Genomic DNA, 20,463 nt, shown 5'->3' with positions numbered 1-20,463 from the left:
GGCCGGTGAGTGTATAACCACTTTGTAAACAGTTACCAGGACATAGACAGGAGGGCCTGTGCATGGCAGAGCGGGCTATACGTTATGCTACTTAGCTCGTTATAGCCTAAAGAGAAAGCACAGTTGTACCGGCAGGGATACAGTAGTGCATAGAAGCCGTTTCCATGGTTACCACACGTCGAGTGCCTGGCGTTTACTTGCAGGGCACTCGTGTGCAGTGAGACCCCGAGATCCAACGCAGGCAGAGGGTCGCCCCCCGTTTGGAAAGACCTTAAAACCAAAGGACCGCTCTGGAACAACTTGTGTGCCCTCTGTTCTGTGGTTTCCAGTGTAATCAACGTTAATAGCCACTGTAGTTCCTGATCTCTTCCACTATACATTAAAACAAGCTGTACAATACCTCAGACTGTAACGTTTCCCATATTCCATACTGCACTTTTCTCTGGTTTGCACAAACAGCAAACTTTGACAGTAAATATAGACCTCAAATTTCTTTCAAATGTTTTTTTTCTGAGCTGCTAAAATGTGAATGGAAAGCAGAAGTCAGCGCCTTTAACATCAGAAAACCCTCAATTACCGAGAAATGATCCTTTCATTGGTAGCTAAAAAATCCAGGCCTGAGTCGTGCATTTTCAACCGAAAAAGCAGACCATCAAAAAGTAGGAATTTGCAAATGACAGAGTGTGCGCGGGTCGATGGCGAACGCAGAGGGTAGACGGGACTGCGGTGCGACTCTTTTTCGGGGCCACAGGAAGCTGTTGTGGGATTGAACGCTCAGCTGATTAGAAGATGAAGTCGGAAACTCAAATCACATCGTAGGCAAAGAGTGGGGATATTTTTTAAAAAGTAAAAGTTCCTCAGGCAGTGTTTTGTGCGTGTGCGTGTGCTGGATGGTTTCTGTGTGTGTCAGCCGTCTCACTTGGATGGCAGACAGTGCTTATTATGTTCTGAGGAGCAAATATTAGTATTAAAGTCAGTCTACCGCACCATTCGCCAACCGTTAGAGCTTCAGTTTCTCCTTCATGTGTGTGTACTGTCCAACTAGTGCTAAATGACTGACATCAACAGACTGGAATCCCGGTGAGAGCACGCTCCGGTCTAACCACATCCTTATTATTTATGATGAGAGAAAGTGCTGCAGTTCGCCCGCTCTGCCTCTTTATTGTGATGTTTGTGTTTGATGCCCTCAGCTCAGTCTGATCAAAGCTCCTTTTTCCTCAATGAGTCCTTAAGAATGAAGGTTTAGCAGCTTTTCTTTCATTGCACAATCTTTACCTCTCAAGTCCAGGACTGTATGAGCCACTCAGAGTCACCAAATAACCAGTTCCACCAGTGCTCGGCTCTTCTTTAATAATACCTCTAACATTGGCGAACATGGCGGGCAGCCCGGAGCCAGGCGCCTGCTGCAGAGGCGGGTGGCCTGTGGTTTGTGCTGACAGGCCTTGGAGAGTTCTGGGAGTGATTGTTGGATTAGAAAAACACTGTTTCGACATTTTTGAGCAGGAAATATGATCGTTTAGTTTTTTTCTTCTTTGGTAGGCACCATGTGACGTACCAGAAAATACACTTCCCACCTTTTTGAAAGTAATGACCACGAAGATGTATTTATTTATTCATCATCAGGTTATGAGAAGAAAAACTAAAAATACACAGTGTAATGGTCAAACACCTAAATGTAGCAGGGGCGCGCCCGCTTAATTTAAGATGTAGTGGTTACAACTTATAACGGGATCAGCGAGGTCATGTGTGGTTTGAGGTAAAATCCCTGCAGAACCTCCTGTGTTGTGCCCGCCCTTCTTGCTTTATTACTTAATATAAGTGGAAAAAAACCACCGACAATCCCTCCTGCCTTTATAGGATGTACGCATCACTGTAACAGCATTAGTCCTCAAAGAAATATCAGCTGCTCTTTCTCACACCTGCGCTCTGCTTAGTGCTGACAGGTTTGAGCCCAGTGTCAACGCAATGTGTGAACAGGCGTGCCACCGTAGTATATCTTCCTGGGAGTTCTTGTGCTCCTTTTTACTTGTAGGTTCGTTGCTGCAGACCACCTGCTGCTGTGGACCTGCTCGACTGCAACAACTACTAACATCAGTCTTCCCCCATAGTAATAGTAGACCTGTTGACTTCAACTGTTACAATTACGATTACTACAGCCTTTATCATGACTCTGCTGTTGTTGCTAATTTATTATTATAAACCTGTTATCATTACTCTGCTTCTCTTGTTGCTCTTTTTGCCTGTCTCTATCCTGCATCTCCTTCTATCCCATTTTTCGGCCCATCCAGTCGAGGCAGACGGCTGTTCAACATGAGTCTGGTTCTGCTCGAGGTTTCTGCCTGTTTAAAGGAGATGCTAAGTGCTACTCATGGTGATTCATATTGAGCCTCTCTTTACATAACATAACAAAGAGTTGGTCTAGACCTGCTCTTTTTGTATCTCGAGATAACTTTGGTTATGATTTGGCCACTTGCTGTCACGCACGCTAGCTGCACGTTGCATCTAGCATAATAAAGATAACTTCGACTATATGTCGTTTTGAACAATGACAACGATAACTCTTTGCCACGGCTGCTAATGTTAGCACTTCTAGTTTGCTATCAGTTGGTTGTCCAAGTGGACTTGAACCTGTCCGGGTCCATGTTTGGGTTCCGGTGGACCCGTGAAGACCTCAAGTTTAAACTCTCTAATGCTTGAAATGTGTTTTGTATATATGCACGGGAATCGGTGTTTACACCACCGTAACATTTGGGGGTATTTATGATCAATGTTTTTGCTCACACACAGCCTCTGCTAGATATTATTTGATGCAGTCTTTTTACCACAGGGTTGCAGTTTCTCATCCTGATGTTTCTGTTTCCCCTGTGACCCTTTATGAATGAGTGTGAAAAAGAGCGCCGGGTACAGAAAGTAAAAGAAACATGCTGCATGAACAAGAGAAGATAAGCCGTCTGTTGTCTTGCGACTGTTTCTTTGAGTTGCAGAGGTCTGGTTTTAATTTAGTTAAACACACACACACACACACACAGATTCCTGCTATTATGCTGCGGTTTGGTGTCACTTTCTCTTTTGACAATTACAATCCTGCTATTTATTTTCTGCTTTCCTCTGAATGAGTTTTCTTCCCTTTGAAAGCTCGTCATACGTGCACACCTTTATTTTCCTTAAACAGACTCATGACCAAATTCTGAGAGGGACTGGACTTCTTCCGTTGTCTCATCCTGTCTCTCTTCCTTTTTTGATCACTTGTTCCGTTACTTTTAATTTTATTTTATAAACCATCACTTCCTCTTTTATTTTTCTCTTCCAGGTGAGGCTGACCTTGGAGACGGTGACTCTGGTGGACAGCAGCAGTGCTAGCGACACTTCATCGGCTCGTAGGACGAAGGCCTCTCCACCCGTCAGCCAGCTGGTGCGTCTGCTGTGGGGCGAGGACACAGCTGAACTGCAGATGTCCATAGGACACATCCCTCATATCGTCATGTACCTCTCCCTGAAACTTGACTCTGCATCGCCACTGGAGGAGGTGAGTTTGTGTAAAATGTTGGATGGGACATTTATAGTTCTTGTCTAAATGTAAACATAAGAAAACATAGGCTGTGCAAATTTAAACTGCCATGTGTGGCGTTTCTGATGGAGGTGGGTGTGGCTTCAAGAAGGAAGCCACGCCCCTTAAGGATGCAGCAGTCTCTGTGGCGCAATCGGTTAGCGCGTTCGGCTGTTAACCGAAAGGTTGGTGGTTCAAGCCCACCCAGGGACGCAGGATTTTTAAGCCCAGGGAGCAACGTAGTGTCATGTTAATGAGTGACCCTGTTGTCTGTGATCAGGGTTAAAGGTCAAAGAAACCTGAGCTAATGGCTCACTGTGATAGTAGTGTTGCAAAACTAATATGACAGGTTATCAGTCGCAGTTTGTCGTCACTCTCACATTTAAATATAAATCCTAATTAGTGGACAGTCTCTCGCTCTCTATCCCTCCATTACCTGTAGCGGGAGGGGTCAACACACAAGCTCTGCAGTGCGAAAATGCTCACCTGCTGTTGTGAACACTGATTTGCAGGTGGACATGTTCAAATCTGGAGTCTTATCTGTGAATTTGTAAAACCTGCTTCTGATGAAGAAAAACAGACAGAGGTGGCGTGGGGCAGCTGTGAGCAGAGAGCTGAGGTGTAGTAACTAACAAGTAACTTGAAAGAATACCTGTCACCACCACAGGTACTCTGTTATTCTGTGGGAAACACTGATATTATTCAGTCCAATTGTTCGAATGTAATTGCAAGTACAAATGGGTGTGGCTTCAAGATGAAAGCCACGCCCCTTATGATCGTGGCAGTCTCTGTGGCGCAATTGGTTAGCGCGTTCGGCTGTTAACCGAAAGGTTGGTGGTTCGAGCCCACCCAGGGACGCAGGATTTTTAAGCTCAGTGTGTGGTGTCATGTTAATGAGTGACCCTGTTGTCTGTGATCAGGGGTAAGAGTCAGAGTAATCTCTATCTAATCTGTAGGCAGGGACGTAGATTTACGGGAAGGCAAGTGTTCTGGTTTCCGTTTGAACTACGCTTGTAGTCAGAGTAATATTGACCAATCACGTATCAGCAGGCTGCGGTGCATGCCAGAAAAACAGTCCGTGAGGAGAGCAAAAGCAGGCGGAACGTAATCCACCCTAATGACATCCAGACTCCATCAGCGTGATCTGATGATGATTTAGCTTCTTATTAATCTAAACAGACATCTGCATGCTAACAGCTAACAATCTGCTCTAGATTTAAAATCCAACTTGAGATGAATTCCCTTGACGCTGTGCCACGAAAGCCGTTCAGCGTTCAGATTTCCCGACTTCCTCGAATGCATCAGATCAATCCGACCTCCAGTCAACAAACGAGCATTGTAAAAGTTTTCTTCTCCTCTTGAGGACAGACCTGACAAAGCTTGAATTTTTACTTCTGACAAATCTGCATCATGATGTTGAAATTTCAGCAAACTTGAGACCTGTTAATAACAAGTAAATCCCCAGAAAACGGGTTCTCTTTCTGTAACAATGCAGCACACGGAAAAGGAAGTCTTGACGGGAAGTAATTTAATGCTTACCGCCCGGCACATTCACCGATGATCCCAGAGGCTATATCGTCTCAAACTGTAGCCGAGGGGATCTGAGATTGGAGTCAGAGTAACACAAGGAAAATGGAGCAATGTGACAGCAGCGTTGAATAGGATGCAACATGTATCTCTTTAAATATAGTGACGGAAAATTACAAAACACATTAACTTAACTTTTTTTAAACAACAGGAAGTTAACTCAATCACAGCACAGAAACTCTACCTTCAGACAGCAGACCAGATAGGTGAGACGTTTATACATGTTTGGGATCCACGTAATGCTACAAATGAATTGGTAAAGCTCCATCGTGCACATCTGCTTAAAAGTAAACTTTAGTTTAATGATCAATATATCTGCTAAATTTGAAGGTTGCATTTCATTCCATGATTAAAGTTTATGCCAGATCAACTAAAGAAATGTACATTAAAATCAAATATATGGAGATGGGTGTGGCTTGATTATTTAGACCACGCCCCCTTTTTCTTGATGTAGGGGTCTCTGTGGCGCAATCGGTTAGCGCGTTCGGCTGTTAACCGAAAGGTTGGTGGTTCGAGCCCACCCAGGGACGCAGGATTTTTAAGCTTAGTGTGTGGTGTCATGTTAATGAGTGACCCTGTTGTCTGTGATCAGGGTTAAAGGTCAAAGAAACCTGAGCTAATGGCTCACTGTGATAGTAGTGTTGCAAAACTAATATGACAGATGGTCAGTCGCAGTTTGTCGTCATTCTGACATTTAAATTTAAAGCCTTGATTAATCAGTGGACAGTCTCCCCTCGCTCTCTACCCCTCCATTACCTGTAGCGGGAGGGGTCGACACACAAGCTCTGCAGCGTGAAAATGCTCACCTGCTGTTGTGAACACTGATTTGCAGGGGGACATGTTCAAATCTGGAGTCTTATCTGTGAATTTATAAAACCTGCTTCTGATGAAGAAAAACAGACAGAGGTGGCGTGGGGCAGCTGTGAGCAGAGAGCTGAGGTGTAGGTGTGTGTGGGTGAAAGAGAACACAGCTGTGGTGATATATTCTTTCAAGTAACTTGAAAGAATACCTGTCACCACAGGTACTCTGTTATTCTGTGGGAAACACTGATATTATTCAGTCCAATTGTTTGAATTTAATTGCAAGTACAAATGGGTGTGGCTTCAAGATGAAAGCCACGCCCCTTAGGATCATAGCAGTCTCTGTGGCGCAATCGGTTAGCGCGTTCGGCTGTTAACCGAAAGGTTGGTGGTTCGAGCCCACCCAGGGACGCAGGATTTTTAAGCTCAGTGTGTGGTGTCATGTTAATGAGTGACCCTGTTGCCAGTGATCAGGGGTAAGAGTCAGAGTAATCTCTACCTGTAGGCAGGGACGTAGATTTACGGGAAGGCAAGTGTTCTGGTTTCCGTTTGAACTACGCTTGTAGTCCGAGTAATATTGACCAATCAAGTATCAGCAGGCTGCGGTGCATGCCAGAAAAACAGTCCGTGATGAGAGCAAAAGCAGGCGGAACGTAATCCGCCAAAATGACATCCAGACTCCATCAGCGTGATCTGATGATGATTTAGCTTCTTATTAATCTAAACAGACATCTGCATGCTAACAGCTAACAATCTGCTCTAGATCTAAAATTTAACTTGAGATGAATTCCCTTGACGCTGTGTCACGAAAGCCGTTCAGCGTTCAGATTTCCCGACTTCCTCGAATGCATCAGATCGATCCTACCTCGAGTCAACAAACGAGCATTGTAAGAGTTTTCTTCTCCTCTTGAGGACAGACCTGACACAGCGTGAAGTTTTACTTCTGACAAATCTGCATCATGATGTTGAAATTTCGGAAAACTTAAGACCCGTTAATAACAAGTAAATCGAGAGTAAACGGTTTCTCTTTCTGTAACAATGCAGCACACGGAAAAGGAAGTCTTGACGGGAAGTCATTTATTACTTACCGCCCGGCAGGTTCACCGGTGATCCCAGAGGCTATATCGTCTCAGACTGTAGCCGAGGGGATCCGAGATTGGAGTCAGAGTAACGCAGGGAAAATGGAGCAATGTGACAGCAGCGTTGAAAAGGATGTAACATGTATCTCTTTAAATATAGTGACTGAAAACGACAAAACACATTATTAACATAACTTTTTTTTAAACAACAGGAAGTTAACTGGTAAATAAACGAAATCAGAAAGCCTCAATCACAGCACATAAACTCTACCTTCAGACAGCAGACCAGATAGGTGAGATGTTTATACATGTTTGGGATCCACGTAATGCTACAAATGAACTGGTAAAGCTCCATCGTTCACATCTGCTTAAAAGTAAACTTAAGTTTAATGATCAATATATCTGCTAAATTTGAAGGTTGCATTTCATTCCATGATTAAAGTTTCTGCCAGATCAACTAAAGAAATGTACATTCAAATCAAATAGCAAATTGCGACGGGTGTGGCTTGATTATTTAAGCCACGCCCCCTATTGCATGCTGTAGCGGTCTCTGTGGCGCAATTGGTTAGCGCGTTCGGCTGTTAACCGAAAGGTTGGTGGTTCGAGCCCACCCAGGGACGCAGGATTTTTAAGCTCAGGGAGCAATGTAGTGTCACGTTAATGAGTGACCCTGTTGTCTGTGATCAGGGTTAAAGGTCAAAGAAACCTGAGCTAATGGCTCACTGTGATAGTAGTGTTGCAAAACTGATATGACAGATTGTCAGTCGCAGTTTGTCGTCACTCTGACATTTAAATTTAAAGCCTCGATTAATCAGTGGACAGTCTCCCCTCGCTCTCTACCCCTCCATTACCTGTAGCGGGAGGGGTCAACACACAAGCTCTGCAGCGTGAAAATGCTCACCTGCTGTTGTGAACACTGATTTGCAGGGGGACATGTTCAAAGCTGGAGTCTTATCTGTGAATTTGTAAAACCTGCTTCTGATGAAGAAAAACAGACAGAGGTGGCGTGGGGCAGCTGTGAGCAGAGAGCTGAGGTGTAGGTGTGTGTGTGTGAAAGAGAACACAGCTGTGGTGATATATTCTGTCACCACCACAGGTACTCTGTTATTCTGTGGCAAACACTGATATTATTCAGTCCAATTGTTCGAATGTAATTGCAAGTACAAGTGGGTGTGGCTTCAAAATGAAAGCCACGCCCCTTATGATTGTAGCGGTCTCTGTGGCGCAATTGGTTAGCGCGTTCGGCTGTTAACCGAAAGGTTGGTGGTTCGAGCCCACCCAGGGACGCAGGATTTTTAAGCTCAGTGTGTGGTGTCATGTTAATGAGTGACCCTGTTGTCTGTGATCAAGGTAAGGCCTTTCATCCACACACAAACGCCGTTTTAGGTCAATGAAAACGGATCATTTGTAAAACTCCGGCCAGGTTGAAGACATTTAGAAACTCAGTTTCCGAGGAGACGTGTAGCAAGTCAGGCTGTGCCTGTTATCTCCTTTGTGAGGCGTCTCATATGAGGCGACATTCCTTGCAAAATGATGGATGTGACATAAACAGTGATGCGTCTAACCTTACTAACAGGACTTTTTACATGTTTACACATATATGTGCTATTACAGTATCAGTCCATACATATGATTCCCCCCTTCCTCGACGCGCCATTGCAGCCCGCCAGGTAGCCAGATTTTTTTCAGACCTTTGATTGGCCGGGATTCTCTTCTTCTTCTTTGCCTGACCGGGTTATATTGCGGCCTGTTGGTGTGGCATTTTCATGACAGCGTTTCTGTTGTGTTTTTGCTTTTTCGTTTGGACGGGGATATAACTGTGCTTGTGTGGACGGGGTTTTTTTGGGAAACGAAGGAGGGAAAAACTCAGTTTTGAAAAATATGCGTGTATGTGTAGACATGGCCTTAGAGTCAGAGTAAAACGGGTCACAAGGTATAATGTGATAGCAGCTTTGAATAGGACACAACTTGTATGTCTTGCATAAGAAATAGTGGCTGAAAAACACAAAACACACACTATTAAGTCTACAAATCTACATAAGACAGCTTTAACTCTTTTTCAAACAGCAGGTAAACAAATGAAATCAGAAAGTCCCTATAGCAGCACAAACACTCTACCTTCAGACGGACAGGAAATGCTATTAATAAATTGGTATAGCTTTCTGTGTTTAAAACATCTGCTTAAAAGTAAACTTTAGTTTAATGATCAATAGAATATAAAAGCTTAATTTGAAGGTTGCACTTCATTCCATGATGTAAGTTTCTGCCAGATCAACCCCAAAAATGTACATTCAAATCAAATATCAAATTGCGATGGGTGTGGCTTGATTATTTAAGCCACGCCCCCTTTTTCATGCTGTAGTGGTCTCTGTGGCGCAATCGGTTAGCGCGTTCGGCTGTTAACCGAAAGGTTGGTGGTTCGAGCCCACCCAGGGACGCAGGATTTTTAAGCTTAGGGAGCAACGTAGTGTCATGTTAATGAGTGACCCTGTTGTCTGTGATCAGGGGTAAGAGTCAGAGTAACATGAGGCAAATGGAGCAATGTGAGAGCAGCGTTGTGTGTCCTAGAAAGACAAAGATAGTGACTGAAAAAGACAAATCACGCACTGTTAAATTAACAAATCTGCGTGGGACAGCTTTAAGTCTTTTTTTAAAACTGATGAACATATTAAATCAGAAAGCCCCAATAGCAGCACAAACACTCTACCTTCAGACGACAGACCAAATAGGTGAGACGTGTTACGATAGAAAACTTTACACTATACATGTTTGGGATTCAGGAAATGCTATTAATGAATTGGTATATCTCCGACGTGTTTAAACCGTCTGTTTAGAAGTAAATTGTAGCGATTTGATCTGTAAAATATTCTGTATATGAGCTTGAATGCTTAATTTAAACACCATGATGTAAGTTTCTGCCATATGAGCCAGATCAACTCAAAAAATATACATTAAAATCTAATATCAAATTGAGATGGGTGTGGCTTGATTATTTAGGCCACGCCCCCTTTTTAACACTGTAGCAGTCTCTGTGGCGCAATTGGTTAGCGCGTTCGGCTGTTAACCGAAAGGTTGGTGGTTCGAGCCCACCCAGGGACGCTGGCTTTTCTACTTATGTCATAAGGTATTGTCTTGTAAATGTGTAACTTGGTTTCCATGATTGAGGGTGAAGTCTGAATTCATTCACACATGTCTAAACACCGCTACTGAAGCAGGTTGTGTGTATTCTAGCTGATGCTTGTGCTTGCAACAGATGAGCCACAGTGCATCTCAGAAGCAGCTCCCTGCGAGGGTACGGGCCTGCTCTATTTTTAACTGAGCCGCCGAGCAGCATCAAGCTGCAGAAAGCAGATGAGCTGAGGTCAGACGCAGGAACTGAACAGTGATCCGGTTGACTTTCAAAATAAAACACCCTGTGCAGAAAAGTGATCTTGTATTACAACACTACATCAGCGCTAAACAACAAAGCCAAAACAAAGCCTCATTGAAGGAGGCGGGCAACATGCTCAGCCTCTGTTAATCCCTCTGTGCGGTTGAAACAACGTGGAATGAAGCAAAGGATTATAGACAAGCCTCATGAAAAAGCTGCTGAATGATCAGAGAAGCAAAGATTTCCAATCACTTTAAGAAGCATAATCAAAGAACTGAGGCCATGTCTGCACGTACACGGGTATTTGTCAGAAGCTTTTGCTCTGTGTTTTTGGCCTTTCGTCCCCACAAACGCCGTTATAGGTCACTGAAAACAGATCTTTTATAAAACTCCGGCCAGGGTGAAGACTTTTAGAAACTCTGTTTCCACGGAGACGTGTAGAGGGGTAAACAGCGTTTTTGACTCGTGACGCCAGGCTGTGTGCCACGTTATCTCCTTTGTGAGGCGCCACAAATGAGGCGACATTCCTTCCAAAATGATGGACGTGACAAAAACAGTGACGCTTCCAACCTTGCTTTTTACATGTTTACACGTATATGCGCAGTAACTCCTCTTCTATATTGAGGAACAAAGGCTGGCCGCGATTCTTCTGCCTGTTGGTGTGGCATTCTCATGACAGCGTGTCTGTTGTATTTATAACCGTGCTTGTGTGGACGGGGTTTTTTTGGAAACAAAGGAGGCATTTTCAATAATTTAACTTTGACTTCAAAGCCTCATAAGGCAGGTAGAGTCCTGTGATTTTTTTAGAAAGGTTCCTGCAACGAAGAGGCAGCATTAAAAAAGAGCGAGGCCCTGAAGCATTGGAAAAATACTGCTTAAATATTACTGACTGATTTAACATGATAAAAAATGACAGCAGAAGCAGGACATAAAAGCCATGATACGTAAACCCTGGATGAACTCGTGTTTTTCCACCTCTTTGGAAAGATATCTGGTCTCTGGGAAACCTGAGCATAAATTTGTAGTGAATGAAACACCGACTCTGAGCTGCCCTTTAAACCTATATTAAAAACAATGAGCTATACTGAACAAGCGGCTTCAATCAAAGCTAACTCAGGGGGGCTACAAGCTCACACTTTGCAGGCCTAAAGCCTTGCGGTGTAGTCTGATTATGAAGTGTTAAGAATGACCTGAGTTGTAGAGGAAACCCCAGCTCCTGCAGTGGAAAGTTTTCTCTGATGTGAGACAAACTACTGCTCTGGACGACGTCCAACACCTGCGGGTGCCAACGACTGACAACAGGGGGAAAAGGGAGACGTTGAGGCAATAAATACTGAACTTTATTCCCTTTTTTAATTGGATACAAGCAGAAGAGACTGTTTTGTCTCCCCTAAGTCTGAGCATAATCAGCTTGTAGTAACGTGTTAATCCCAGAGTGTGTGTTTTCCTGCTCTGAGAAGAAAAACCACTCATTTGCTGACTGGCACCCCGTCACACTGTAATCACATTTCCCCTGCGGACGACTGTTGGCAGGTTGATGTTTTCTTTCTGGTTGTGCTGCACGGTTCTGCAGTTTCGAAGAGAGAGAGAGTATCTGGAGCCACATCAGCCAGCAGTTAGTTTTCTACCCGCTAAACTCTGACTTTGATTTTTTAAGTCGTTTGATTGCAGGTTAGCAGAAACTGGAGACGTACGGCGGTTGTATTTTGGGTCTTGGGTGTCTTCCCTGTGTGCACAGACGTAACTTTCAGTTGTTTGCTTGTTTCATTGTTCAGGTTGCCAGGGGTAAAAGGGGCCTGTACATTCAAGGTTTTTATCCCCTCACACATCCTCAGATCCCCTCGTCTGCTCGGCTATTATCTGCCCTGAATCCTTCAAAGTTGCCTGCATGCCGGGAGGAATACTAATATCACAGATGAAGCTGCACAGAGCACTTTCTCACCTCTGTTTCCTCGTCATAAGAGGAATCTGCTCCTGTAATCTATTAAAAAATATGCACGACTACATACAAAACTGATTCTGTTTTATTTACTTTGGAAAGTGAAACATTTCAAGTATTTTCGTTAGTTCGTTCCAACATGAGAATGGGTTGGTTGGACTGCAGCTCGGAAACCAAACTAACATTGTTGAGGTGTCGGGAAACATCCCGCGGTTCGTCCGCTCATTCTTCTGCGCTGTGGAGACCAGAGAATCCAACAACAGATGCTTCGCATTTTTATGTGACATTTATCTGTCGATAGGGTAACCAGAGGTTTCTCTCTTTGTGCTGCACACGCAGTCTAAATTTTGTGTTTGTTTGTGTCTGCAGGAGGAGATCTTGTACCAGTATCCGGTGTCTGAGGCGTCCGGCCAGCTGAAAGGAGTGCGGGGGATCTTCCTCACTCTGTGCGACATGCTGGAGAACGTGACAGGAGGGCAGATCATCAGGTGAGGGGAGCGGGGGGGAAACTGTGACATGAATCATCAACCTGTAACAGAAATACATTTTTATACACTTTGGGATGCTTTAGTTCCAACTACTAATGCACAAGCTGTGCGTTGCGCCTGTTAGGAAGTAGACTAATAATTATTCTTATTATCAATTAACATGCAAATATTTCATAAGTTCTCTGAGGGAAAGTCCTTAAATTCTAATTTTTTCTGACTAAAGTGAAGTTATTTTCATAACCCAAAGAAAAGCAGTAAAAACTGTCTTTATTTTTTAATTGAATTGTTTTATCTCAGGGTGCTTTCACAACTAATGTCTGTTAGTTTGGTCCGAATCAAAGACCAAATTGTTACAATGTTTGGTTTGTGTTCACACGGCAGCTTTTACCAGCGGGCCAAAACTGCTTTCTGATTGGTCAGAATTTCCACGAGGGAAAACTCCTGAAATAAAACTAAATATATATATCAGACTGAGGTGGGTGTGGCTTGATTATTTAAGCCACGCCCCCTTTTACATGCTGTAGCAGTCTCTGTGGCGCAATTGGTTAGCGCGTTCGGCTGTTAACCGAAAGGTTGGTGGTTCGAGCCCACCCAGGGACGTTGTGTTTTTCAGCTCAGGGAGCAACATAGTGTCATGTTAATGAGTGACCTGATGTCTGTGATCAGGGTTAAAGGTCAAAGAAACCTGAGCAAATGCCTTACTGTGACAGCAGTGTTGAAAAGGACGCTACATGTATCTCTCATTTCAAATATAGTGGCTGAGAAAGACAAACACAATTTCTGTTTTTTCTGACCAAAACAAATTATTTTATAACCCAAAGAAAAGCAGTAAAACCAAATAGTTAATTGAATTGTTATATTTTGCCTCGAGTCTGGTTTGTGTTCACACGGCAGCTTTTACCAGCAGATTCAACTTTTGGTGTGCGAGGAAACTGCTCTCTGATTGGTCAGAATTTCCACGAGGGAAAACTCTGTGAAGTAAACACAGAGAATCACGACGTTAATGTTTTGTTGTTGAGTTTTTTTACTTTTAACCGACATCGTTCCACAGATCAAGTCTCCTTTGGTTTTCACTGAACAGTTTGAACACCTCCGTGTTTTGGTGCGTTACAACATGCATTTGTGAAACTGTTTGTTCAGCCCATATTTCTGTTTCCTCGTCGCTCCCCCACATCTGTCCTCTGCTCATCTTGCTGCCTGGCTGCGTGGCTGTCTCTGCAAGTGTCAACATCGGTTAACAACCCACAATGCACACATGCAGTACGCCCATGATAAAGTGTAAACAGTTTTCAGAACCACAAATTCTTTAAATCCTTTAAGACATATTTCTGGTTGTTTCACGAGGACGATGTGTGAGGATCCTGTGCAAACTCTTTCTTCTGAAGAACAAACAACAAAAGATCGACTGTAACTGGCAGAAAGTCGCTTTTACAAAGACCCTGTTTGTTAAAATGATGATGAGGCATCAGAATGAACGTGGCGGTGATGAAACCAGGAGACTTTTCCAAAGTATTTTTGTTGTAGTTCCTCCAAATTCCTAACTTTCCTGCCAGTTCTCTGCTGGATGTCTTAACATCAACACAGATCACATTCGAGTTTAAAACAACAGCGAGTGGGGAAACTTTTTGGCTGTTGGCTGTGGAGAATTTAACATTTGTATTTATATCAACGTCCTCCAATGTCTCCTCAGCTCCTCTCTCCTGCTCGGGAAGCAGCTGGTGCACGTCGGCTACTGGAAGGAAAACAACAACCTGTTGGTCATCGGTCTTCCTGCTGAGAGGTAGAGGACGGAAACACCAAACATTCAGACACTTCAACACATTTATATCGGATCTGTAGGCATATACGCAATTCCATATTCGGGAGTATATCTTAAATATCCTGAGCATGACGCGTGCTCCAGGATTGAACTGTCCTTGCAGAGGAGGACGCATCTGTAACGAGCACGATCTGTAAAAACAATTGGAAACGATCAGTTTGTCTGTATTTCCATGTGCACATGTTTTAGTTCTGCACTGGCAGCACGAATACTTCATTCAGAAGCATGTGGTTGTAAAACGCTTCATGCAGTAAGATGACTCATATTAGCCCCCTTTGACTTTTTTAGTGACAGGGTGAATCGATGAATCATGTCTGGATTAGAAATACTTTCATTCATGCTTGAAAGTGTGAATGTTGTCTCATAAAGGGACACCCACCAGGAGAGAAAACACAGTGACTTGTGTAATGTTTGTCCTTCTCGGCTCCCGGCTGTCAGTGCAAATATTTGATCAAAGCAGTGGATCTGCTGAAGCTGAACTTTATCCAATCCTGACATTTTTCCCTCCAGGGTTCCTCTGCTGTATCTGCAGACGGTGGTGGGAGACGTAGTCCGGACTCTAAAAGTGATGTACGGCTCCTTAGACAGGTGGGTCGAGCTTTGCTTCTCCTGCGGAAGAAGAGAGCTGAAGTCTTTGTTGTTTCACTCCACAGCCATCTTCTCTTCCTGTTTTATTCTCCACTTCTGTGTAATATATAATGACACTCACTTTGTCCTTGTGTCCCCCCCTGCAGTGCGTTCTGTAAGGAGGACCACGCTCCCAGGTTGGACCACTTCTTCTGCCTCTTCTTCCAGCAGCTCATCCAGCCGTCTCGCCTGAGGGACGGCTCCTCGGCCCCGCCCCCAGACGTCTCAGGGACCCTTTTCCTCGACGGACTGCCGGCGGTCCAGTGGCTCACGCTGCCTCCGGAAATAAAGGTCTGTTTATGTGCGTGTGTGTGTGTGTGTGTGTGTGTGTGTGTGTATATCATAATGTATCTGTATCTTCAACTGTTTAAACTTGAGTGTGATATAAGAAGAAGATATACTGTATTAATCCCACTCTGTTACTATTAGAAACATGCAGACACATGGGCCCGAAATACACACATGCACCAACAGGACTCTATGGACATGCACTAAGGGAGAGATGTCAGAGTGAGGGGGCTGCACAGGAGCATGCGTCTTGAGTTGGTGCACCTTCACAGTGCCCAGGAAATGACACGGCCCCTCTCCAGCTACCAGTCCTAATTTCCATGCTTGGTCCGTACTGGGACTTCAACCGGCCACCCTCCTGTTCCCAAGCCCAGTCCCTACTGACAGAGCTACTGTCTACCCCAGCGCAGCATAAATGCAGCTCTAGTGCCCTCTAGTGTCCAATGTTAAAAATGACAATGTATCACTCAGACACTACACTGTATGTCCAAATATGATGTCAATTTAAAGATGTTATACAGGAGCATAGACTTTATATAACACGACAAGAAATTGGACATACAAAAAGAACATGTTTTCCATATAATTAATTAAATGTTAATAGGCTTATTTTTGGTTTGTTTCTGTCCACAGATGGAGGTGGACACTGTTCTCTCTGACTTTGAGTCTTCAGATTTTGGAGAAATGGTGAGAAATTGATTTAATCAACACATCAAACAAGCAACCCGAAAAATGTGTTGTCAATTACTGCTGTCTCTTTTCGAGTCCTGTCTCTTAAAGGGCCAGTTCCCTGATTTTCAACCTCAGTCCTGTCATGCTATTACAGGGCGCTATGCCATTATGGTAGAAAAGAAATGCAATTTGGCTCTGTGCCTTTGGAGGACGCTATCCGCTTCTCCAATGGGCCATGACAAAACAGGGAGCTCGCTAAACTACACTTCCTCAATCTAGGACGCCCGCCTCTGATGTCATGTCTCGTTCAAAATCGTCAGGTTTGAAATGTAGACTGCAGATTTTTTAGATGATCCACCGGTATATTATCGTCGTGTTTCGGATTCTGTACCGCTCTGAGCCATCGCCTGCACAGAAACGGTAGTATTTCACTCCAGCTCCTCGCCGGGCCGTTCCTTTCAGAGTTAGGGGGCTCAATGCACGCTGGCTGTTGTAGGAATGTAGAATGGGCGAAACCACGAGCTGTTTGTACGACTTTCTCCACAGCTATGGCGCCAATTTAAAATATTATTGCTTCTTTAGATGACAGAGAACACCAGCCTTGACTGACAGAGGCTTTTTCCAGGGGCCAGCTGCTCCTTTAAAGACTCGTCCTCACAGCCCTGAAATGTCTTCGCAAAATAATAAATAAGTGGCGTCACAATTTTGCTTCATGTTGGCTGAGACTGGGGAGAGGAGAAGGTGAGACTATATTTAGAGGCGTGTATTTTTAATGAGGATCTAATGGGGTCTGGCTTTGTCCTTTTGACATGCTGTATTAAGTGATTACATAAGGATGCACTTAAGGACAAGAAGAGCTGAGAGGAATAGAGAGCGCAGGATGATTGATGGTTAATATCATTGAGGTAAAGGAAGGCAGATATCCAGATGTTTGATTCTTGCCTTCCTGAACGATTGACTCCAAACAATGTCCGTCTGCTCCTTCTATCTTCTTGTGTTTCTATCAGCTGCCTCCAATATCTGTCGTCTATTTCTTCTACAGTCGGAGGACTTTTTCGGCCTGAGACGTCTGTACGTGATCCTCGGCTCCTGTTTGTTCTACAAGGTAGGTCCAAACAAACACTCACGCGCGCTTCAGTGGCAGCAGCCTGATCGTGTTTACACCGTACACCCCCTCTTTGTTACCTCACTGTCTAGACTACAAATGGCAACAATAGCAGGCCCAGCGCACAGCCTCTGTGTACAGAAGGTGACCTTTCACACTAGATAACACGATGAGCCTGTTCTGTGGCTCAGCGGCAGACCGTCAACCTAATCGCTCTGTTAAAATATTAACTAAAGAGGACAGTGAGGATTAGACTATGTACCTGTGAGAGGTGACTGGGCTGGTCCAACATATCGTATTGAATTTACTGGATCTATTCCTGCAAGATTTGTCTGTAAAAACAGCTCAAAAATGCTTCTTATTTACTGTACTATTAAAAGGGCTGTCACTTTGATATAACCTGGTGAAATGTTAATAGTTTGAACTGTAATGATGTGATCGAATTCAAAACTGAAGCACAGCACGAACAAGTTAGTAATCCCAGAATGCATCACGTTTAAACTAACGTGCCGAGCCGATGTTAACCTTTCCTGCTTCAGCATCCAGACTGTAGTCGGAGAGCACAGGGGAGACTTACTGTTGTTTAGCTCCAGGCCCGAAGCTGCAGCTAGCTTCAAGGTGTGGAAACAGAATTTATGGCTTTAATTCTGCATTTGTTAACATTTTAAATAATTATGGTTTTCTTCACAATTCGTTCCACCTTTCTACTTTTAGTTAAATTCTCTCAACAAATTGTAACTTCAGAGCTGAACAACATCAGAGTGTATTCTTTTTCTCTCCTGCTATCACATCAGTGTTAATCAAGGTTTTGATGTTTCCAAAGGAACCCCTGTGATTAACTTCCTTCTATACATTTGTTTAGCCATCAGTTGTTCACCCCTAAGACCACTGTATGAGCCTCGAGAAGCTAGCTAGAACCCTCTTGTTAGTTTGGTCCCCCAGACACCCCCCTCTGAGAATGACACCGTAACTTCTTTCATCTTGGTTGCGTGTTGCCCTTTGTTGCTCGATCTCAATTAGCATAGCACCGTTTGGTTAGCCCTTTGTTTACTGTGACCCAAGAGTGACTAGAGCGGACTCTAGCGGACAGCAGCGTGCGAGACACAGGAGCGCGGCTTCAGTCTCGAGGAGTCGTAGGCTTTATTACGCACAAACTGTAGTTGTAGTGTTCTGCTATTTATACAGCTACCGATCGCTCTTTTCTCTGCTCTTTTGCTGCTCCGGTCCCCGACACACTTCCGTTCTCTCTCACTCGCTCTAGCACCACACTCTCACAGCTCTTCCCAAAACAGAGCTACTCTTCTTGTATAAGACCGTGCTACAGAGTGGATCCTCTCAGTGTTGACAGTCTTTGATATAATTCAAACAAATTCCATATCACGTTGAATTACTTTGAACTTGATTTGTAGAAGTGTCAGCCCTACTGCACTATTTTACTACACGTGTAATGCAGCACAACACAGAGTAACAGGGTGAGACCTTCCTTGAGGAAACCCTTTATAATAATGGGTCCAGATGTTTTACACGTCGTGCTACTGAAGCGAGATTTAATGAGCTGTTGTTTTAAACTAGATTGTTTTCTGTCCTTCAAAGTTAAAATCAATTTCTGAAAGATTTCCCTCAATGGGGGATCAATAAAGTTTCTCTCATAGTATCTTTTCTTTGCTGTCAAAGCAGTGGCTTTAAGATAAGACGGACTTTATTTACTTTGCATGTATCTGTTCAACAGTTGGAGGAGTGTACAAATGTAGAATTTCATTGAGCAAATCTAAAATTGAGAAAAGCTATAACATGCACAAAACAAACAGAAGAGAACAGTGAGGGCGGGGCAAAAGAACTCCCCGTCGGGGAATCGAACCCCGGTCTTCCGCGTGACAGGCGGAGATACTGTCCACTATACTAACGAGGAGGAGCTGTGGGAGAGGAGTGTGTGGACCGGCTGCTATCCTGTGATATACGAGTAGCTCAGGATGTCTATAATAATAATCTCAAAGATTTTCATTTAATTAAATGTCTGTTAAGTCTCTATCTATCGCTGAATGAGGTAACACATGGTGACTGAGTCTATGGCCCGCTGATGAAAGCCTTTGCATTTGCAGTATTACAGACTGGGTGTCTGTGGCGACCCAGTTAGTGACGCGTTTTCCATCAGCCAGCAGTGGTTGGTCTGCCAGAGAGGGTAGGCGGAGCTAAGCGGCTGCTTTTCTCTCTGCAAGTGTTGTGAGTAAACAGTAATCTACTATGGCTGAACAAACAAAGAAAAGATGGATGACTACAGATACAACTTCAACAAGAAGTGAAAATCCAAAGAAAAAGAAACAAACTCGACGCTCAGATGAAGCAAACAGTCTGAAAAGGAAAGCGACCGTCAGCCAGGAAAATCAAGAGTTACAACCGGAGCCAACCATGGACGTCACACATGCAGCACTGTCTGGGTATCTGGGAAGTGTGCTCCCGCTATTACCTTTTATCGCCATTGGGTGGCGCCAAAGAGAACAAAACTGAGATCTTTGAGATTGTTAGTTTAATATTGACTAATGAATCAAACTGATTTATCTCCCTGACTTTCGCCAATGTTTGCTTTTCACTTAATTTGCTCCACTATCGCGCGTCCTGCGATGTGACTGTTGCACACAATTGTGACCGTTAAACGATATATCGTGCAGCCCTAATTCTTATTATTATTTTTACGATTGTTGTTGTTGTTATTATTATGTTGTTATTGTTTGTCTTTATTCTGACGTTTGAGCTGCTGTAAAAAGTGAATCAATCAAGTTTATCTCATCTTCTCTTTCCCGTCATAGCAGCGGCTGTTAGATAAGACAGAGCTTTATCTGTCCTGCCTGTAGCTGTTCAGGTGTTGTTGTGCAAAGAAGGGAAAAGTATAAATCTACATTATCAATGAGCAGACATCAAAAATTGAGAACATATTTAACACAAAGGACACAAACAGAGGGGAACAGGGAGGGTGGTGAAAAAGAACTCCCCGTCGGGGAATCGAACCCCGGTCTTCCGCGTGACAGGCGGAGATACTGTCCACTATACTAACGAGGAGGAGCTGAGAGAGAGGAGTGTGTGGACCGTCCACTATCCTGTAACATACGAATAGTTTCCATCAGAAGCTTTATTTCCCTGCTGGCT

General features: G+C 43.9%; 1 protein-coding gene and 11 non-coding genes across 12 annotated transcripts in view; 10 read left to right on the top strand and 2 right to left on the bottom strand.

Moving 5' to 3' along the window:
• intu (inturned planar cell polarity protein) overlaps positions 1 to 20,463 on the top strand; it is a 32,375-nt gene that overhangs the window by 4,385 nt on the left and 7,527 nt on the right. Inside the window, exons 4-10 of the mRNA XM_069672272.1 lie at positions 3,311 to 3,526; positions 12,693 to 12,811; positions 14,502 to 14,591; positions 15,141 to 15,218; positions 15,365 to 15,548; positions 16,179 to 16,232; positions 17,260 to 17,322. Coding sequence (XP_069528373.1) covers positions 3,311 to 3,526; positions 12,693 to 12,811; positions 14,502 to 14,591; positions 15,141 to 15,218; positions 15,365 to 15,548; positions 16,179 to 16,232; positions 17,260 to 17,322 — 804 coding nt within the window. The remainder of the gene's footprint in view (positions 1 to 3,310; positions 3,527 to 12,692; positions 12,812 to 14,501; positions 14,592 to 15,140; positions 15,219 to 15,364; positions 15,549 to 16,178; positions 16,233 to 17,259; positions 17,323 to 20,463) is intronic.
• trnan-guu (transfer RNA asparagine (anticodon GUU)) lies at positions 3,687 to 3,760 on the top strand. Its single transcript has one exon. It is a non-coding gene; the product is annotated as a tRNA-Asn (tRNA).
• trnan-guu (transfer RNA asparagine (anticodon GUU)) lies at positions 4,332 to 4,405 on the top strand. The gene has a single exon. It is a non-coding gene; the product is annotated as a tRNA-Asn (tRNA).
• trnan-guu (transfer RNA asparagine (anticodon GUU)) lies at positions 5,591 to 5,664 on the top strand. The gene has a single exon. It is a non-coding gene; the product is annotated as a tRNA-Asn (tRNA).
• trnan-guu (transfer RNA asparagine (anticodon GUU)) lies at positions 6,274 to 6,347 on the top strand. Its single transcript has one exon. It is a non-coding gene; the product is annotated as a tRNA-Asn (tRNA).
• trnan-guu (transfer RNA asparagine (anticodon GUU)) lies at positions 7,561 to 7,634 on the top strand. The gene has a single exon. It is a non-coding gene; the product is annotated as a tRNA-Asn (tRNA).
• On the top strand, positions 8,228 to 8,301 carry trnan-guu (transfer RNA asparagine (anticodon GUU)). The gene has a single exon. It is a non-coding gene; the product is annotated as a tRNA-Asn (tRNA).
• Positions 9,379 to 9,452, top strand: trnan-guu (transfer RNA asparagine (anticodon GUU)). The gene has a single exon. It is a non-coding gene; the product is annotated as a tRNA-Asn (tRNA).
• Positions 10,040 to 10,113, top strand: trnan-guu (transfer RNA asparagine (anticodon GUU)). The gene has a single exon. It is a non-coding gene; the product is annotated as a tRNA-Asn (tRNA).
• trnan-guu (transfer RNA asparagine (anticodon GUU)) lies at positions 13,338 to 13,411 on the top strand. Its single transcript has one exon. It is a non-coding gene; the product is annotated as a tRNA-Asn (tRNA).
• trnad-guc (transfer RNA aspartic acid (anticodon GUC)) lies at positions 19,160 to 19,231 on the bottom strand. Its single transcript has one exon. It is a non-coding gene; the product is annotated as a tRNA-Asp (tRNA).
• On the bottom strand, positions 20,305 to 20,376 carry trnad-guc (transfer RNA aspartic acid (anticodon GUC)). Its single transcript has one exon. It is a non-coding gene; the product is annotated as a tRNA-Asp (tRNA).

This window comes from Semicossyphus pulcher, unplaced genomic scaffold (genome assembly GCF_022749685.1).
Source record: "Semicossyphus pulcher isolate SPU_LCO1_2020_fin unplaced genomic scaffold, fSemPul1.0.p SCAF_21, whole genome shotgun sequence".
NCBI classification, from domain to species: domain Eukaryota; kingdom Metazoa; phylum Chordata; class Actinopteri; order Labriformes; family Labridae; genus Semicossyphus; species Semicossyphus pulcher.
This window is presented reverse-complemented; position numbering and strand designations above follow the sequence as displayed.